Source organism: Antrostomus carolinensis, unplaced genomic scaffold (assembly GCF_000700745.2).
Source record: "Antrostomus carolinensis isolate BGI_N321 unplaced genomic scaffold, ASM70074v2 scaffold17084, whole genome shotgun sequence".
In the NCBI taxonomy this organism is placed as follows: Eukaryota; Metazoa; Chordata; class Aves; order Caprimulgiformes; family Caprimulgidae; genus Antrostomus; species Antrostomus carolinensis.
The window spans coordinates 12,307-33,082 of record NW_010311585.1 but is presented as its reverse complement, the minus strand read 5'-3'; the positions used below and the strand labels follow the sequence as shown (position 1 = coordinate 33,082).

The window sequence follows — 20,776 nt, the reverse complement described above, 5'->3', positions numbered from 1 at the left end:
CCGCCCCGCCCCGGGGCCCAATATTTAATTAGCTCTATAAAGTGCAGCTTTAGCTGTATCCCAAAGTCCTCACCAAGGAAGTAGGATTTACAGGTCCATATCCCTGCTCCAAACTAGCATGAGATGAGATTTGATAACCTACCTGTTATGTGAAAATAGTAACTACGTGGTTATTGGGAAACAGTGTTTATCCAGAGCCAAAAATGTCTGGTCCCTGCCTGTCCCTTCTGTTATGCTTTATTTGGTAGTCATGATCTGAGGAGGCCCAAGACACTGGATCTGTCTGGTGAGATAGGCAGGAGAAAGCCTTGCTGAAAATGCCCCTGGGGTTAGGTGTGAGCTTGGGATTTGAGCATCTCGCACAGGCAGGACGTAGGCAGTTCTGACATGCCCACTGAGAGAAACTATGTGGACTTAAGCATCACTGGGGCAACTACAGGTTAGCAGCAGGTAAGTAGGGGTTTTAAGGATATTAGAAGCAGTTAAATGCTGCTGAAAGAGAAAGGAAATTAAAAACCTCTGTGTGTAAGGTAATTTTTAAAATGGGACTTAGGTGTTTTTGAAAATATCATCTTGATAACTCAAAGCTAAATTTAAACATACAGCATAGATGCAGCAATTGCATCTTTTTTGTCCTGCAATATAATAAAACCTATTTTTAAACAAATTACATGCTCGATTATATATTCCTTTACAACAGCCTCATGGCAGAGAAACTCCAGCTGAATAAAGCTAATGTAACAGAGCAGAAAATCAAGCCCTCTGTCTAGTTTGGTCTAATCTCTAATTCACATTCCTAAAAAGTCAAGAGAGATGCAGAAGTGGACCCATAGATTAGAGGATATCAAATCTCCAGACTTTTGGTCCAAGCCGGTCAAAATGCTTCTGTTTCACTGAATATCAATATTCCAAAGTCTAAACATGTCTGTCCTGATTTAGCAAAGCCAACAACCTTGCACCTATTAGCAGTTAACCCAAGAGACTGCTCATGCATTTAAGCACAAGTATACTATTAAGAACGTAAATAGACACTGTTTACTTTGCTAAAGTGGTGCCACAGTCTTAACATATTGAAGGGCTGAACTCTCAAGACAACAAGGTTTACTAAATCTTATAAATATACTCCAAAATATGACCTTTCATAAATGTATGACATTTTCAACTATGTTGACAACAGTACCATGTCCCCTGAAGTTATTTCAGAGTCCTGACTGTGTGTAGAGCTGATTCCAGTGTCAGAGTCTGTATCATTTATGTCCAGATTAGTCACTCTATGAACAAAGTCAGGAACAGCAATGCTGTTACTGCATGTACCACTGCCCTTGGATGGCTCTTCATTGGATGAAAGCCTAGTTTCAATGTCGTTTTTAACATGTAGTAAATTAAATTCTTCTGTGAGAAGTTCATATTCTTTTTCCTTCTTTTCAAGCAGTGAGTCCCTGTATGTAAGTTCTTTCTGAATGCAGCTCAAGTATGAGTTGATTCTCAGACCATCTTTCATACTTTTTTCCAGCTCATATTTTACACTTTCCAAATTTGAGTTTTCCAGTTCAGCATTAGCAGCTCCTTCTGTGTGAGCATCATCTTCACTTTTTTCTGTGCATATACCGTGTACCTCTCTTTCAATTTCAGCACACAGCTTCTCTATTAATTGTTTGTGATGTTTCAGTCTCTCTTCAACCTGTAAAATTCCCTCACTTTTGCTCAAATAGTCATGCATCTCTTTTGGATCATCTGGCCTACTCCCTTGCTGCTCAGGCTCACTTGGATTGATCATTAAATAGGAGTCCTGCACATAATTTTCTCCATCATTGGCCACACGATCTAGATGGAATTTCGCTTCACATTTTTCAATTTCCATATCTAATTCCTTCATTCTAAGGACTTGTTGATGAATAGTATGATCTTGAGAAATGATCAGATGAATTAGTGTCTCCATATTATCTCTCTCTTGCTGAACGCTGTCCTGTTTAAGCTTGGCCAGTTTCCGGAAAGTCTTCCTGACAATTTTCTTTTGCTTGTCTATTGGCAACATCTTCATGTAATTTGCTGGACTGAGTTCCCACTGTTTTTCTACATTTTGAACTACCTTAGCTTCAGCTGTCTTCCACAATGGAAATGAGAGGAAAGCATCTGACTTTACCAACACAAAGTGCAAATTAGACTGCTCTTCCCCCCAGGCCTTCCAAAGTCTTAGAATCTTTGTTAAGGGAGGAAGTACTCGCTCTGAGCCTCTCCATTTTTCTACAATGCAATAATCACTAGGTCTTCCAAAAAGGACCTTTTTCTCTCCAAATGTTGCCTGATGTTCCTCAAGCAGTGCTTGAATCACTTCTGCGCAAGTTGTGCGCTTTGTCAGGCCGCATACAATCTTTTCTTCCTGGCAAACCCAAACCACAATCTCTCTTTCATTTGAAGCCATGTCCTTGTTGGGAGACCTGGAAAACAAGAAGAGACCAAATGTAAATTACGTATCAATGGCACAGACTGTATGAAAAAAAATTATAATTCTGATATGACTACCACATTGAGAATTTCCCATATTATTGTACAAGACAATTGTTTAAATTACATTAAGAAATACTTTTGGAATAAGTAACACAAAAACACACTCATTTCAGCTACTGATTTAATACTATTACAAGCCCAGCTGAATGTGAATCTCACACAAAATATCTTTTACCAAATTTAGGTTTTGTACACATAGTAAGTGTGTATTAACAGTAAGTGATAAAGTTTGGTAATCTGCATTGCATTTCCAGACTCTCATAGCATAACATAACTTCCAGATCTGCATATCTGTTCTCGTCATACAGTCATAGCACAAACCTTTGTAAGCTCTTAATATCACCAAGGCTTTTGAAAGGAAGAATCATGCCTCCAAATATTCACTGAATATAGATGGACTGAGAAAAGATGACTGAACACCATCTAAGTTAAAAGAACTTGATGACAGGATAAATCTATAGCCCTTCTGCCACGCCTGCACTCACACAAGCATAAACACCATTGTTTTCCACTGTGATTTTTTGCTAACAAGTCTCAAGAAATTTATTGCTTTTCCTGAAGTGCTAAATAGCTTGAATTCCAGTGAGTTGTGAAAGAATACCAACTGCAAGAGAATACATATATAGGTTTGTATTTTATAATCTTTGTAATGATACAGAAATGCCAGAAAATGCAAGAAGTTGTTTTTGGTTTTGGTTTTGTTTTTAATTTATTTAGGGATTCCAATGAATGTGGTATTAACCTGATATTAGCAGCTGGTACCTCCATTGAAATACGTAACTTCAGTGGAAGCTAGAGAGCGATTCAGCTGACCAAATGTAGAAGTTCACTTTACAGTTAACTCTAAAGTTTGTCTGCATCTGAGTAGCCCTGAGCTGTCATGGGTCTACATTGGCAGAGTGGCCTTGTGGAACCTGTCCAGGATATTCCTACCCTCTTGCTTCCACATGCATAATTTGCTGCTTGTTCAGACTTGGTGATCTGGCCTCTTTCCTAAAAAAATAAAACAATAAATTCCCTGTGGAAAAATGCATTTCTTTTGATTTTCTGGTATCCTTTCCAGTTCACTTGAATGAATGAGATTTAAGCCAGGCTGACAGAGAAAGCCTGAAACTGACAATTCAGACACTACTACCTTGTTTCTATCTAGGACTACTTATTCATAGCACTTTTCTAGTCTTTTAAGATGTAGTAGGCATGGAGTTTTACTTGGCTTAATTAGGGTTATACCCTATGATTATTAAAGCCATCCAACTTGTTTCTTTTCCTTAATTACTACACAACACAAGAGACAAACTGCAATCCAATAAATTGCACTATGATTGACTAAGCTTTAGGTGCCACTCTGACCAGGAGGCAAGACCTCAAAAGACGTGACACTGCAAATGAATAGTAATAAAACCTACAAGAATGAGTTTATTAGTATCATTGCACAGCAGAGCTCTGTCCAACTCCATTGCTCCAGGTCTTGGAACATTCTTCTGTAAAATTTATGTTTTAGTAGATTACTCTGAGTAATGACATCATTTTCCCACTTCAATAGCTCCCTCCTACGGGTCAGCATTTTACAGTAATTACTTTTTAAAATTGATGTTCAGAAGATTAATAATGTTTTCATAGACTACTCAAAATAGGAAAGCATATGTCACAGACATAGAAAATGGCAAAATGGCACAAAGAAATATTCAAGTTTAAATAGGCGGGAAAGACTACCATATTAAATGGCATTACTGTTAAGCATGTCACATGCTAAAAAGTCATAATCTGTAAAGTGTTTTAGGTTTACAGATTACAGGATGTGATGGAAATATTTTTGTCTGTTGACAGACTGATAGTTAAATGAAACTTACATAAATAGACAATTGCAACGTAAGTCAGCTGTGACTGTAAAAAACCTCAGTATCTGTTTTACACTACAGGTACAATTTTTTTTTTTTAAACAGATAAACTACAGTTACATTACACATTAAGTATAAAATTATGCAAAATTAATTATCAAAAATACAGTAACTCTAACAATATTTACTACTGATACATAAATAATTGACCTAGAAATAAAAGTATATTACCAGTCATTGAATTTCAACTTACAATAGTACTGACAGAAAAATAAAAAATAAAAAGGCATAATAACGTAAGAAATACTAGACTGGGACTTTGAGCCAGTAAATTCAGACCTTGTCTTTCCTGTTGCTTTCTGTAATCAATAAACACATTTCAGGGAATATATGTTACCTCAGTCTTGTAGCATTCTTCTGAGAGTCTTACGCAATTTGTTTGCACATTGAAACTCCTCCTATTTTGTTCTCACTCTTGTTTTTGTTTGATTGCCATATTGTCTCCTAGTCAGTATTTTTAGCGTGTAACAGATCATGTGAGTTAAGCAGAACTTACTGTCTCTTTTCCTCCTGGTGCCTTTAAAGCTTTCCTATGAAGACAGTTTCTCTCTGTGATACTAGTAAATCTTCAGATAGATTTGAAAACCCCATAGATACCCCATAGCATTAGTGTGCTGATAAATACTTTTGCAACACGGATTTCCCATTTCAGCAGGAGTTAAGCAAGCTTCTGATGGAAATACATTGTGCACTGTAAAGCAATCTCTACAGGATCTCTGAAAAAATACAGGTAGTAAATAACAAGTCTAAATTACTGTTTTTGATCATTTTCTAGGTGTTTTTCACCCCCTGTTATTTTCTCAGTTACAATGCACCTGTCTACCCAGAATTTACATTGAGCTTTCTGGGGAAGGATTCTTCATTACCTTGTCTGTAGCATATTTAATGTACTGAAGTTCAAAAGTAGTAGTAGCACTGTAGGAATGGAAAATGTATGCACATGCAGGTACACAAATTCAAGTAGCTTATACATGAAAAAATATATACATATGTAAACGTATGTATAGCATATGCGACATACACCTTATAATTATATTGTCACTTTTACAGAAAAGGAGAGAAGAAAAAAAAATTCTGAACATCACTACAATTCTTTGATCAAAACAGTAGTGTAAAGTGCAAATTCTTTCTTTTTTTTTCCATGTGCTTGTCACAACATGTATTATCTTCATTTTTATTCAGTGGCCTCACTATATTTTTGATCTTTCTTTTTTAATCAAAAAGAATTAGCAAGTCATTTATAATCTTACAGTGCCATGGAATTCTAATATAATCTAAAAAATCAGATACTCTTTATTATCTTCCACTATAAAATGGTAAACTGATGTGGCCAACCATGGACCTTAATTCCTTAATCATAGTTAATTCAGGTAGTGCCAAACAAAAATGAAGCTTCAGCGTGTCAATATTAAGGGTTTGCTTTCAGGATGCAAGAAGATGCTTATACTAGGAACCATCTGTCATTAAGCTGTGCTTTTCTTATAGAAACTGGAGGGCAGATTCTGCATATACAAAGTGGAATTCATCTCACTTAGGCATCTGGAAGTTAAGATTTCAATACAAATTCACCACCAAAGTTCCTGCTTGTCATAGGAGGAGAGTGGACCTCCAAGGTAAACTATCTATGATCTTAAGAGCCTAATCTATGATCATTGAGATGTATCCTGAAATTAAGCTATTTCTTTCCTTCATTAACTACAAGAGACCTATATGGCCACCTTCAACTAAATAGTTCATGTTCAGGCAGCTAAATACATATGAATGTATTTAATAATAAATGAGAGTAATCAGATTCTGGTTTATTGTTTGAGAGAAATGTAGCTGGAATGGTTCAGACAGCAGTAGATTTAATAAAGAAAACTAAACTTGGGACCTAGATATTATGACTTCATAGTTTAGTTCAGATGTTGACTATTCCATTTGCTATTTCATTTATTACTATCATTTATAAGGAAATACATGAAGTCATTTCAATACTAAGGAAGATATAATCCAATTTATAACTCCTCATCGTGGAAGAATGTTGGTCACTGACAGCTATCTTTTTTTTCCTGAGATGTAATACTGAAAATAACAATATTCAGCAACAAGATCTGCTTTTGCATAGTCATTTTCATGAAGAGGCAAGCTTCTTATATTTACTGAGTCCTTAGCCTTGACATCTTGCTGTTTCGTAAAGAAAGCAAAAGAACTGTCATTTTTTAATAACCTATCAATTAAGGAATTTCTAATAGCTAAGGTATTTATCCAGTTTAAATGTTTTACTTTCTTGAAAAACAATTTCAGTAGCAACTTGTTCAAAACTAGCTAGGCAACTTCATTTTTTCAGAAGTTTACTGCTGTTGCTGTAAACAGGCTTTATGGCTTTCAGTTCTGGCTTGAATTCTATTTCTTTGAATTGATCACTGAAATGTTCTATTTATCCATCTATGATTATAAAGCCTTGATGATAACAAAAACATGCAGTTCTATCTCTTTATGCAAAATCACTTGTTGCTCAGGCACAGATGATAATTTAAGCTTAAGAATGGTCAAAAGCACATTTCCAATCTCTATCAGTTTGTTTGTTTGTTTGTTTGTTTTCAGTGCTAGTTTTATGCCTTCTACTCTTTGCTTCTCTTCATGATGAACCAAAAAACCCCATTCTAATCAAGTTACAGACCTCACACAAAGTCTTGATTGTGTCAGCACAAGCTGATTGTTGTGTGTCAGATAAACACTTCATTAATTTATTATTCAGGCCTAGGGGAAGAAAAACAATACATTGCAGCAACTTATAGACAAAACAAAAACACATACTTATGTGGCACAAAGTCAAAATATGACATAGCGTAAATTCTGGCAGCTGTACTTTTGATATTCACTACCTTTAAGGGACATCTGGCACAAAAACATAAATATCAAAAACATAATTCTTTGCCCTCCTAAAAATTTTAACATTCTTCCTAATTATGTAGCGTGGAGTTTTACAACAAATCATGCCAATCAGATAAAGGGATCACCCTACTTTTTTGAATTTCACCCACATGTCTACAAGATGCTCTTTTTTCCTTACTAATTTCAGCAAACATTCTGTTGGGACTAGATCACTTGTGTATCATATTAGCAGATTAATAGAATAGAGTATTTCTGAAATATCACTGACAATGAAAGTATATTTTGTCTCTGTTGAGACAAAAACACAGATAAACCTCTTCTCTCTCTTCACTGTAATAAATTCTTTATAGATTTTCACAGAAAAATAAAATGGAATTCCATTCTCAACACTGCTGTATTTCTTGCTGTACTGCCCCAAGGACCTAATCAAACTGAGTAACTAAAAACTACTTTAATAGCTAGAAATGTCATGGACAAGAGAATTTTGTGAACTCCTTGCTAGCATTATTGTTTAGAGATTTACTCATTTTAAGTCAGCATTACCAACTGAACCAATTTTAAGTCAACATGACCATGAAAGTTTTTGTGTTAGGAAAGGGACTGAAAACTTGAGGTTATGTTAATGATCCAAAATGTTATTGTCTCCTCTTAGTCACTGAAAGCATTTATACAGAATAAAAAGTCTGCAGGTAAAAATAAATGGCACACAAAGCAATACATAAACTTGTTTAAAAATGTATACAACTTAAATTTATAAATTTGACATCAAAGAGTTTATACTGGAAAGCTATTTGAATTAAATAGCTTAATCATTTTTTCATCAATTTATTGGAGAAACCACGTTTTATAATCTTAATTTTCAGAGGCGGAAGACCTTTTACTTATTATTTATGAATTAATTACAGAATCACAGAATGGTAGGGATTGGAAGGGACCTCTGGAGATCATCTAGTCCAATCCCCCTGCCAAAGCAGGTTCACCTACAGCAAGTTACACAGGACTGCATTCAGGTGGGTTTTGAATATCTCCAGAGAAGAATACACAGCCTCTCTGGGCAGCCGGTTCAAGGGCTCTGGCACCCTCACAGTAAAGAAGTTTTTCCTCATGTTTAAGTGGAACCTCCTGTTTTCCAGCTTCTGCCCATTGTCCCTTGTCCTATCGCTGGCCAACACTGAAAAGAGTCTGGCTCCATTCTCTTGACACCCACCCTTTAGATATTTATAAACATCAATAAGGTCCCCTCTCAGTCTTCTCTTCCCTAGGCTAAACAGACCCAGCTCTCTCAGTCTTTCCTCATCAGAAAGATGCTCCAGCCCCTAAATCATTTTCATAGCCCTCCATTGGACTCTCTCCAGAAGTTCCCTATCTCTCTTGAACTGGGGGGCCCAGAACTGGACACAGTACTGCAGATGTAGCCTCACCAGGGCAGAGGATGTTGAGTTTGGCTAAGTGGTCCCTAACCTGATGCTCCTTGACCAAGGGAAAATCTTCCTCTATCCAGACTTCCTTTCTTACCTCTGGGGTCTGGGATTCCTGAAAGACAGCAGTAAAGACTGAAGCAAAGAAGACACTCAGCAACTCTGCCTTCTCTGCATCCTCCATCACCAGGGCAACTACCTCTTACTGTTAATCAGATGTCATAAAGTTGTTTGAGTACAAATATTTGTGGGTTGGAATAGTCTTGTACTTCTTAGTGCAATAATGGCACCTTTTTTTCTTTCATCATTGCAACTACAAGTGGCTTGGAACCTGCAATTAATTATATTTTTATGTCAGAAGGATTGCTTCTAATATGCTAGCAGATTATATAACTAATTTATACAATTTTAGTATAGAAAATGAATCAAATTTTGTACTTTTGAGATCTTTTCTTCCTTAATGTATTTTTTATTATTTTTGATTCTGTGCTTATATACGTTTCAGCATACATAAGACCCAGAATGCTACACAACTATCATTTACAATGAAAAAAAAAGCAACAGAACAGTAATTTATAAGCAGCCACCTATTGACAGCATAAATCTTTTCAACAGTGCATTTGATCATACAGTTTAATCTTCAGCAAATCATTTGATAATTGTGGTTTATGATTGACCGGCTGCTATAACGGGATCCTCAGCTGACCAGAGTTCTCAGGTAGCTATATGCTGTTGTCATGATATCCCCAGAGTAAAACCAATGTGTTTCTAAACTTCAAAGAAACAAATCTCTACATTCTACTAAGATACCACCCAGAACAACTCAGTTCTTCAATGGAGAAACGAAAAGTGACTAAGTGACAGAAGAGAAAAAAAAACAGTTTTAAGAGACAACCCTCCTGCTGCTTGCTGCATCCTTGCAGTGAAGTCCTTGCCTATAGGTTTAGTTTCTCAGTGCTTTCCCGGAATCTCCTAACAAGAAACTTTCAGGCAGACCCAGGCAGGGTCTGTGCTACCCACACCTCTCAGCAGGCTCTCCCTCCTTTCTGAAGCTGCACACTCCCAGCTCCTCACCAAGACCTTCTGTGCCTGGTCTGCTATCTATCACACTGCACAGTCGAGAACAATCTCCCAGCCAAGCATGCTCAGTTGCGGAGCCACTTGCTCTCCTGTGAAAACCCTGCGACACAATGGCATAAAACATCCTAGGAAAACAAGAGATATCTGCCACAAAAGTGTTCAATAAGCTGGTGTTATCAAGTGGATGGCCTTTGAGCATGCTACTGGGACACGCAAACCTGCCAACTTGGATTTTGGCAAGTGTACATTTGTGCTATGGTCTTCTTTTTCTTCTGCACCTATAAGTGCTTCCTCCACGTGCAAAGGCCCAGAGAACACGTGCCTTGCTTAAGCACTTAAGCTTAAGCTTGTTACCTCCGTGTCTCAGATCCGAGCCATAACTACCTATCAAAGGAATCTGATGGCTTTTAATTACATTTACTTGCTGGAAATAAGGAGAGGTCAGTATTACAGGGATATCTACTTGATAAAAACAACCAGCATTTATAGCATAGAATTCATGTTACATGTCATTTGAGAGCTTCTGGTACCAGTGACATTTACATGTCAGGGTACATAAGGGCTAATGAGTTCATTACTCACTGCATTCTATTTAGAAATGATAATATAATATTGCTTTTCTTACTTATTTTTCAAAATCTCAGCATGTGACCACATATATGCAAATAAAAGCATATATGAGACAGTGCATGATAAATCTGAAAGAAAAGATCAAAACATATTTTGGCTCTGTGTGATTTTTATCTGTGAAATTTGCAAAAAACTAAAGCTATTGGGGCCATGTGTTAAAGCCCTCGCTTGGAAGAAAGTCTAACTTAATTCGAAAGCTGAGGTCAAAAGTATTTCAACCTTTCAGGCACAAATGGATCATATTAAAAGTTCACACTAAGTTTATTCAGACTACTCACATTTAATCCACCTTTTTTCTCAACTTTCTGTCACCTTCTGTAAAGTTATTCAGAAAGCAATGAAGGCCAAATCTTATACTCCATATGCCTTCTGCCTAAGTAGATTACATGCCTCTGAGTTTCCTAAGGGCAACAATAAGGAAGTATCTACTCTCGCACCACCTAATGAAGCTGGAATTCCTCCAAAGCCTTAGGGATTCAAGACAGCCTATTAACTAACTGCATTCGCATTCCCCTTCACCTATCCCTAAAAAACAATATTAATGGAGGCACAGTTAATGTCCATATAACGTAGAAGATAGAAATTCCATACATGATGTGTCAGAAACTTGGTCCTTCTTCTCTTTTGCATCACACAAAAGTCAGGACAACATCTAGCTAAAAGGTATCATGGCAAGGCAGGGCTGGTACTTAAACTATAATAATAATAATAAATAATAATAATAGTAATAATAAACCCTTGAACATGGATAATCAAAGTAGTTCCAATACTGCAGGAAGACTTGGAAAGAACACCACATAACTTGTGGAAACTAAATCATTCATTCAAAAGAAATAACATTTCTCTCTACCATGTATTTACATATCCATTTAACGTTGCTCTATGATAAATCTTCCTTCTTTACAGAAATGCACATAAGCATTTATTTAAAATAAGATAAAATTATGCATCTAGATAATCATGTGGTATTTTTTGAACACAGGCACATACACAATATTTTGGATGTTCTAATTGAAATATTTCAGATATTTGAAATTAAAAAAAATATTTAAACAAAGGCTATTTTTACTAGCTGTGTACATTATATTTCTCCTAGTATAAGTATATATTCATTTTGTAATTACTCTTTAAATGCATACATTTTTAACTCAGCAAGATTCCCATACTGTCAGGAAGCCTTTATGAAACACTTTAATTAGCAGTAGCTGTTGAAAATTATGTCCTATATAAATTACCATTTGCACACTTAAAACTGTAACTAGTTCCCTAATCCCTTGTGCAGAGGAATGGCAACACCTCAGTTAGCTACTGTTCAAAATTGCAAACATTATCATTCAGCAATGATCTATGGTAGAAATCTCTGTTCATCCAACCATTTTACACTATATTAGTGCTCTATGACAAATTTTAGTTAAGTAAGTCTGAATTGGAATAGACAGAAGTACTATTCTGTCATAGAATATATAAAATAAAAAGTATGAAGGTTTTAAAAAAATAAAAAGATCTGTAAGTTAATTATTTTATTGCAAATAAGTCATTCACACCAGAGTTCTTCCTGACTTGAAATGTCAGACTTCAGTAAAAAACTGTGGGAGACTGTGCACTTCATTGTAATAACTGTAGTGCTTGGATCCAGGTGCCTGAACAGGGACCAATATTTAAGAAAAATAAAAAGGGAAAAAAACCCTGACCCTACTTAAAACAGATATATATAAAAAAAAGCAGCCAACAAGAACCAACAAGGACTAACAGTAATAACTCTGTCATCTGATAAGTAGATGGATAGCAAAGTTTGTCAGTACTACATAGAAAATAAACCAAGAATTGCACTACTAGAGAATGTTGCAATAATGGAAAGGCAGACAGACAAGACACTGTAAGAGGAATTATACACCTTGCTAACTAGATAAGAGTAATAGTTACGGTGGAGTATCCTGAACACTCTCCTGCTGTCCCCATTTAATTATAACATAACCCTCTGTCATTGCTCCGGTGGTCGATACTGTTTTGCAAAATCTCGTTTGCAAACTCCAAGTACAGATTTTCAGCAGAGGTGACCAAAAGGCTACTAAGTCCTCCTCTTCACTTATTAGCTCTGCTCTATACCACGCTTTTGTTCCCAATCACTTAACCTACAGGCAAGTGCAAAGGCTGCAGTCTCCATTGAAGACTGCCCCTACTGTTTTCTCCTGTCTTACCGCTGAAACTATTCCTCTCCCCCTAAGGTTACACATTCTCTACAAATTACTTCTATGCTTTAAAGCTGCCTTCCTGTCAGACAAATCATCATTTCTCCATTGTACATTCAAAGTGATAAGGTTGGTAAGTGGTTATTATTCAAAAAAATGTTTGGAATTGCAGTGAGTAACATTAGCAAGTATGTTGAGCACACAAAATGCCATGACAGGTAATACATTCTTTGTATCAGGTCTGTATTTGTGGTGGCCTGACACAGTGGAGCTTTGAGAATAGAGGAGAGCTAGCTGTCCACCAGAATATTTTCCAAGATGAGCAACAATAACATTAACAATTTGTTTTACTAGGGAAATTTGTTTTGATGGGTATATTGCAACTGGTACCGAGGAAGCAGCTGTGATAGAGGAATGGAAGATCCAGGAAAAACTCCAGAGCCAAAATGAATACTGACATATTCAGTGGTAGTAATTCTTTAGACCATGATGGAGGGAAAAGGGAAGACAGGCATTTTTAAAATCCTCAGTGTTAACAAGCAACATGCAAAGTTTAGGAATATCAATATAGCAAATGCTGCATCTTGATTTTGGGCAATGGGTAGTTCTCAGTAGGTGACATTTGAAGATTCCACTGGTACTTTTTATCTACCACAAGAATTTTGCTACATTTCAAAAATACAATTCTCTATATTGTCCCTGTGTCCATTTAAAGTGCTTATGCATATTTAAGCACTGGTTACACTATAAAAGCTTTACTGGGCTCCTGTTAATAATGTACAGAATGTGCCTAAAATTCCATCACTTTCAAAAATACAGAGGAAGCAGAACCATTTATAGCTCATTTGGAACATAAGCTTCTAAACAATAAAGTCAGAGCTGCTCTTACAGCTGATAGAAAATTGGTTTATCTAACTTCTCCCATTAAAATGTTTATAACTGCCTTCTAGAAGCACCCTGGTTGTTTACGAGCTTTTGAGATCAAAGAAGTGAGGGGAATTCCACAGGTTGAAAGAGCGATTTTTGTTGTTGTTGTTCCATGAAATTCAGGTCAGATTTTGTTTAAAGGCAAACATATACTATCTCCCTCCCCTGAATTTGTTGACATCTGACCCAGTGAAGAAAGAAACAAAAAGCATTCTGAGGTTGAGTCTGGACTGTCAAAACACGAACACAGCACACTACACGTAGACCAGTTATAATAAGGTAAATTGAATAAATGAACAAGATATAAACATATAATAAGATTTCATGCCACCTCTCCAATATTCCCTGGCCCACAGGAGGCTGGGATAGTTACCTTCTTATGAACCCTTATACACAGTGCACAGTCAAACTCTTCAGTGTACCTCTTCTCTATGCCTGCTGGCACCATGTGAGGTAGATGCTAACCTCATTCACAATGAAAGGAAAGAAAGTCCACATGGACGTGGTTTCATTTCACCAAACCCCAAGCTGAACTCAGATTCAGCAAAGCATCTCTTCTTTTTGTTATAGTCTTTTCCTGATGGCTGCCTACTGTAACTACTTCTGTAGCTGCTGTAGCAGCAGCCTGTGGTGAATTTCAGTTTGGATACTGTACTTCATGATTCTGAAAAGGAACATTGTAGGAATCAATATTTTTAACTTCTGTTTTTCAAACACCTCAACACTCCCCAAACCCATCCCCAAAATATACAAAATAATTAACAAGATAACTACCTTAGAAAAGTGACTGTCCTAAATACTATTTTTACTGACAAATTTAGTCTTATAAGTTAGCAGTTGTATGACTTAAAATATCATGAAGTAATTTAGGCAATCTGATGTTTACCTGACATTCCCATCTCCTTGCTTGTGCCAGCTCTGCTAGTTTAACCAAAGGGTTTCCAGCTTGATAAACTGGCAGCAAGCTAATCCAGAAAACAAAAAGAAGAAAAAAAAAAAAAAAAAGGAAAGGAAATTAAAAAAAAAAAAAGGAGGAAAATTTTTGTTTGTTTGTTTTGAGTAGCGCTCCCTGAGTTGAGCTTTATGTTGTCATGTGAGAATAGTACCAGTGGAAAGGAAAGGACAGAGCGGCCAGGAGCCTGGAAAGGTGGCTTAGGACTGCCCTTTGTGCAACAGAAAGCCTTTAGATCTGTTCAGCCATCCCATCAAACGTAACCCTTTCTTAACTTTTTGACATCTAATGATTCTTCAAAATTGCTTTTTTTGTACAACATAAAACCTAGTTTGAGTATCTCTTTACAGTTTGCCAGGAGTGAGAAAGGCAAGGCAGGACAGGCTTTAATTTTCTTCTGTATTTATTGCAATAAATTTTGCAGAGTGAACCACCCCACTTTGAAATTATACTGTACGATCTTCCTCGTTTCACTTGCTTTCATTAAATTATATTGAAGATGTCACCTTAAAAGGGGTTCTATCAAGGCCTCATTTACTTTTCTTTTTTTTTTTCAAATTTCTCCCTTGAACTTTCTGAAAGATAAATCACTGATAAATGTGTTCCACTACTTCCAGTATTTGAAGAGCTGAAAGGAAAAATATGAGATGATGAAGTGAACTCTTATATAATCTTCACCCTAAAGAGCTAAATTGAGTCCTAGATACATAATTATGCTAACAAAAAGAGTGGTCATAATTTTTTTAAAAAAGAAACCTGAAGCATTTTAATGCCCATTGACAATCTGCGATGTTTGTGCAGCTTATGCTTTCAAGTAGTTTTCTTAAATTGCTATCAATGAATGCTTCAATATATAGTTAGTCAGACATAGGCTGATAGGGTCTCTGAAATATCACCACATTCTCTCTGAAGAAACTACTGAACAAATGAAATAAATTGTTAACCTTACCAACTGTGTTCTGCCCTAACAATGAATACCCTAAAGCGGGCACAGGAGATTGCAAAACTAGTTCTAGCCAGCTGAGCAATAGAGATAAGGAAGGCAAGAAGAGAGAAGTTGCTCTCTGGAAGCAAAGTTCATCCTGGATCATAAAGATCAAGAGTAATGGGAAATTCACTGGATTAATGTAAAGAAGAAAGTGTAGGCAACAGAGAATGGTGTCCAGTAGCACGCATACACAATTTTTAGCTGTGAGAAGATGAAGGAAGCTGACTGCAGAAGACATTCCATGATTCAGATAAAAAGCCATATGAATTCTAAAATACTTGAATGATCATGACTTAAGCCTAAAACTGTTCTAGAACAGAGATAATGAGTACAGATAATGAGTTTCCAGATGGAACCACCTGAAGAAGCCCATAGCCATATTACTCCTCCATCACAACCCTCCCACTGGAGCTGAGCTGTTTGTCTGACCTCCAAACCACATGAGCCATGATGCATTAGACCATAAAGAGAAAGGTCTTGTTAAACTGCCTAAGACAAATCACTTGAATGTGACTGAACAGTTTAGGGAGAAATAATTCAAAAATTTGATGCAGCTGAAAAGATGGAAAACCCTGGCAAAAGATTTGTGATGAACAGTGAGAGCAGGTGTGGGCCAAAAACCTGAAGTGGGCACAGCTGAAGCCAAACAAGACCAGGTGTCTGTGGCCAAAGACCAAGGCAGGCCCGAGAAAATATGGGGCTAGTTTTGCAAACTACTTGTTGTCTTCAGTTCACAGAAAGTCAGACTGAGTCAAAATTCAAATTAATCCCATGTTTCTCTATTTCACATATCCAAATGTCTTTGCAGGTGAGGATCCTTTCAACATACGAGCAATTCAGATGACTTCATAGCTCGGGGAGGATAAAAAGGCAGTTTACTTCTAACAAGGCACTTCACATGCTGAATAGATACTGCAGTGACAGCTGAATGAAGGCATTCTTCCTTCTGCCATGCAAACAACTCTGTGATGTTTGGAGAAATATACATATTTAGCATCTTTCCATGACATGTTCACATTGTGTTTGTTACTTCTGACTTTTGAAGAACCCTTTTATGTACCCAGTTTTGTAATACATAGATGCATATGCCATCAACAGAAGTGGCTATTTCTGTACATATTGTTTCTATATATGATGATTTAAGGTTTGGAATATACGTTATTGTATGTTTGATGTAGATGATACAGATTAGATCTATACTAAGATATATGACAGTATATTTTATGTGCTACACATGTATTACATGATCACATACAATACAAACTGTCATATTTGCATTTATACACAAACTGTCATATATGCATTTATATACTAAATATATGCCTACCATGCACAGATGTTTTAGCAGAGAGAAACATCCTTAAGACACAGTCAGGCAATCAAAAATTTTAAGCAAAAGTTTTCCATGCTACTTAGTACAATTAAAATATAATTTGATTCAGCATATCCATAGCAAGATGCATTCTCTCCCTTACATCGGACCCCTGCCTCACCTGAGTACATACAAAAGACAATACTCAGTTTTGCCAGAGACACAGAAGGTACTGTGACATTGCAGACACTGAGTGTTACAACTTTCAGGTGTCTTCCCCAATGCTAAAGTTCGTAATTCCCTTTTGGGCACCTAAACTTCCACAAAAAGTGCCACAGAAAACTTCAACTCCTAACAATGGGATTTGCTGACACAAGCAAGACCAGTAGGAGCTGACCTAAAATAGTCAGAAACATGAGCAAAAGAGCAAGGACGTAGGTAATGTTAGACTACATTCAGATGTTCAGTGCAAAAAAACAAAAATACCCCAACAACAAAAAAGAAACAAAACCCCCCTGTATTAATGAGAATAGCAACCAAAAGGCTGATCCCCCTCTCCCACTCAAGCTTTCATCATGAATCCTTGTCTTTCTCTGGGTTACTGTAACTCATACAAGCTAGCACAAAATGGAGCAGCTTCCCCAGGAAATACTGCGAGAATTTCAGTTTAGAATAGTTTGACAGGATTTTCCTGACAAAGTTATGTTGAGCACACCAAGGCAGACATCTCATAGCGATGTCCTGGCCACCAAGGCAACTGCCTGCACTTTGTGTGTTTTTGCATGTGCTCTGAACAGGGCTATTAGCTGGCACCTCATGGTTGAAAAAGCTGAAAGACTGCCTTTTTCTCAATTTTGGTAAGGTGTGAGGGAGGCACATAACTTCAGGGTTTTCAAGACTGGTATAAGACATGATGGGAGTATAGCTGGCTGGGGAGCGCTGCCAGTCAAAATGTTACTACCTCAGGATTTAATAATAATTTTGTGAATATCAGGTTCTTAAAGCTTATCTTATGTGACTACAATTACATTTAGGTATGAAAATCTCCTTCATAATTCTAGCCCTTATTACTTATATTTGTTCAGTATGTGTCCATTTTATATCTTCTCTCCTATGTACAGTACTACCTTTTATAGAAGACACTTTTTTTTTTAATTTAATCTTTTGCTATATGCCTTTATCACCAGATATTCAATTGCTCCACAAGCTGACACATACCCTTGTAGGGAGAGAATTCGCTTTTACAAACTAAAGCTCAAAAAGTTTTAGGCCAAGGATGTCCAGTTGTTTCAGTTCCCACTCTGGCTAACTGAATTGGTAGCTATAGAGATGTCCAAAGCAAGACATGCATAAACTTCCTTTGCTCAGCCCTTGTGCAAAACAGATTACAGGACACTGAATTAGCAAATGAGGAACATGCAGTGAGTAACCACTTTTGTAAACTGTGGTTTATGTGACTTGCCCAACATCACGTAGGAATTCTGTGGCAGGGACAGGGAAGACATCCATGTTATTAAGATGGTTGTCCCTTAATAATATATTATCCACCTGTAATTCACCTCTCCATTCACCATCCCCTTTTTCATTTCTAAAATGAGTGGTACAAAAGATGGTTAATTAGGTGCTCTACAAAGTCTGAGCATGCTCCATGAAGAGCTTCCCTTTGAAAATGATTGGGGTGGAGCTCATGTCATCTACCTTAAGCTGTTTAAAATGTAGATGTGTAGTCAAAGATAATTTTCTGGCCTTCCTCTGTAATCAGTGACATAAGATAGGCACCTCCAAAAGGGTGACTAATCCTATACTGAAAGCCTGTCTAAGGCTGAATGAATTGCCCTCTGGAAGTGTTTAGATGTATCTATTAACTACAAAGAATACCTAGATGACTAGATACCTAAGTTTTCAATGTCTCAAGTTGAGTAAGATGAAGCTCAGTTTTTAAAACTCACAGTTTTACTGTGTACCTGAATATTAAGAACAGTAGGAGTGTCAGTAAAAGTAATACCGTGACCATTCATAACTGCAGTTCTAAAAATAACTCAGACCTTTATCTGACACTTGTAGTGGCCTTCGTGGGTAAACAAACATGATTAATTGTCTACCTAGACCTTAAAGTACCAGAAGTTTGGGAAAGTGCAGTAAAGTCAATACCAATCCTAATTTTTTGTTAGAAAACTGGATTTGTACAGTGTTTTTCAGTAAAACAGGATACTAACAACAAAATGGCCCTGAGAAATACTGGCAATGATCAGGTTAAACACGTACACTTAGTGCCTTAGCAATCAGTACAATCTGTCAATAGGTAACATCCAAGTGAAACAACAGTTCAGGACATCAATTTACCAATTATGAAGCCAAACAGAAACAAGAGAAGCTGAAAATCAGTGTGTGATCTCGCATTTATAAACATCAAGCCACTCTTTGATTAGTGAGCAGAATCTGGTAACTTCCTATGACAAATGAGGCATACTTTCTGTCATCAAAACTGTGCCTCAACTGTTGCTCTGAAAAAATTTGTAGTTTAAAACTGCTTTCACAGTGGAAACTACCCTCTGTAGAAATAATCCTTTTGAATTTGGAGGAGGCTGGGGAAAGCAAAGCAAAGTGTTCCACATGGATGAAGGTATCTATTAACACAGAGCAAATTGCAGGTTCAAGACCCAAGCGCAGACTCTCTTAAAAATTAGTAGTCTTCACTCAGCTACATGATTCCACTGAGGTCATGCATCCTTACAAGTTAAAGTAAGGTAAACATATTTATATCTGACCAAAATAAAACTTGGGTCTAATCAGTTATTACATTTTTATAAACCTGATTTCATCTCCCAAACACAAAAATGTTATGCTTTTACATATTTATTTTAAGCTTTGTTAGGTTTGTATTATTAAAAGGAGAATGAAATAAATACCTTGTTCTTTTCAAGACAGCTGGTTATATTTTCCATTATGATGGTAACTTCATAACTCAGAATTCTTTACATTAATGAATGAGAACAGATAGGCATGGAGAATAAAGAATGCAAATTAATCAAATTGACAGTTTCGACCTTCAAAATAGATTATATTTGTGTATTTCATTCACATAAAATTCCTACCCTCTGTATAAATGTCTTTTCCTCCTATCATTACTCTGCAGCTGACTGATGAATGTGAAAAATAAAAAACCCAAGAAACCAACCAAAAAACAAACCAACCCCAACCCAGGAAAAGAGGTTTAGATCACCTCCAAGATTACAATATACGAAATAAGTTGGTAGCCTGACTTCTTCTAATGCTAATGCTCAAAAAATATATGTTTAGCAACCATCTAAACTACAAATGAAATGGTTCAAATTGACAGAGGCAAACATGTACTAAGGCAGACAGGAGTGAGAGCGAAATAGCAAAAAGTTGGTGAAAGAGAAATACACCTTTAAACAAAGGGCATTTGAGAGGTGTGTCAAATCTGCACTGGAAAATTTTCTTTCAAATTTAGTGTCTTTTATTCCTCTCCACATGATATCAGGACTTTGGTTTCATAGCACCAAAAATATAATTACATTACAATTAATCAGTGAAACCCTTCCTTTCTGAGTTTTGGTTTCAAAAGTCAACTTTCTGTCCTTACATTCTCCTCACAAAACCACTGCAATATCTGTTAAAGTATACATGGCATTTTTTTATTTATTTCCCTTTCTGTGATGTTATAACTCTCCTCAGAAGCCATTTTTGCCATCACGAAAAATTTTAGACCACTGAAAATTCCTCAGTGAATCATGTGAAATCAAACCTGAACAGTCCACAGTGTATTCTCATTTCTCTGTGTGGCAGGCAGCTCTAATGGACTGTATAAGAATTAGAAACAAGGAACTCCCAGATTTTATTCATGCCTCTCCCACTAACTGGCTTTCACACTCTACACTTCTACAGATTTTACACTGTCTAGTCATGCCCTACTTATTTTCCTGAGGCGTGTAAATATTATCACCCAAATTACAGCTAAGGAAAACTAAGTATG

The 20,776-nt window shown here is 36.6% G+C and overlaps 1 protein-coding gene across 1 annotated transcript; it reads right to left on the bottom strand.

The window, feature by feature from the left end:
- Positions 1-1,162: 1,162 nt before the first annotated feature.
- On the bottom strand, positions 1,163-2,449 carry RASSF9 (Ras association domain family member 9). Its single transcript, XM_010166780.2, has one exon. It carries the CDS (start codon positions 2,420-2,422, stop codon positions 1,163-1,165), a length of 1,260 nt encoding a protein of 419 aa, XP_010165082.1. The 5' UTR covers positions 2,423-2,449.
- Between the last annotated feature and the right edge of the window lie 18,327 nt (positions 2,450-20,776).

Coding starts and splice junctions, on each gene's coding strand:
- RASSF9 (XM_010166780.2), bottom strand. CDS start 2,422: ATGGCTTCAAATGAAAGAGAGATTGTGGTTTGGGTTTGCCAGGAAGAA.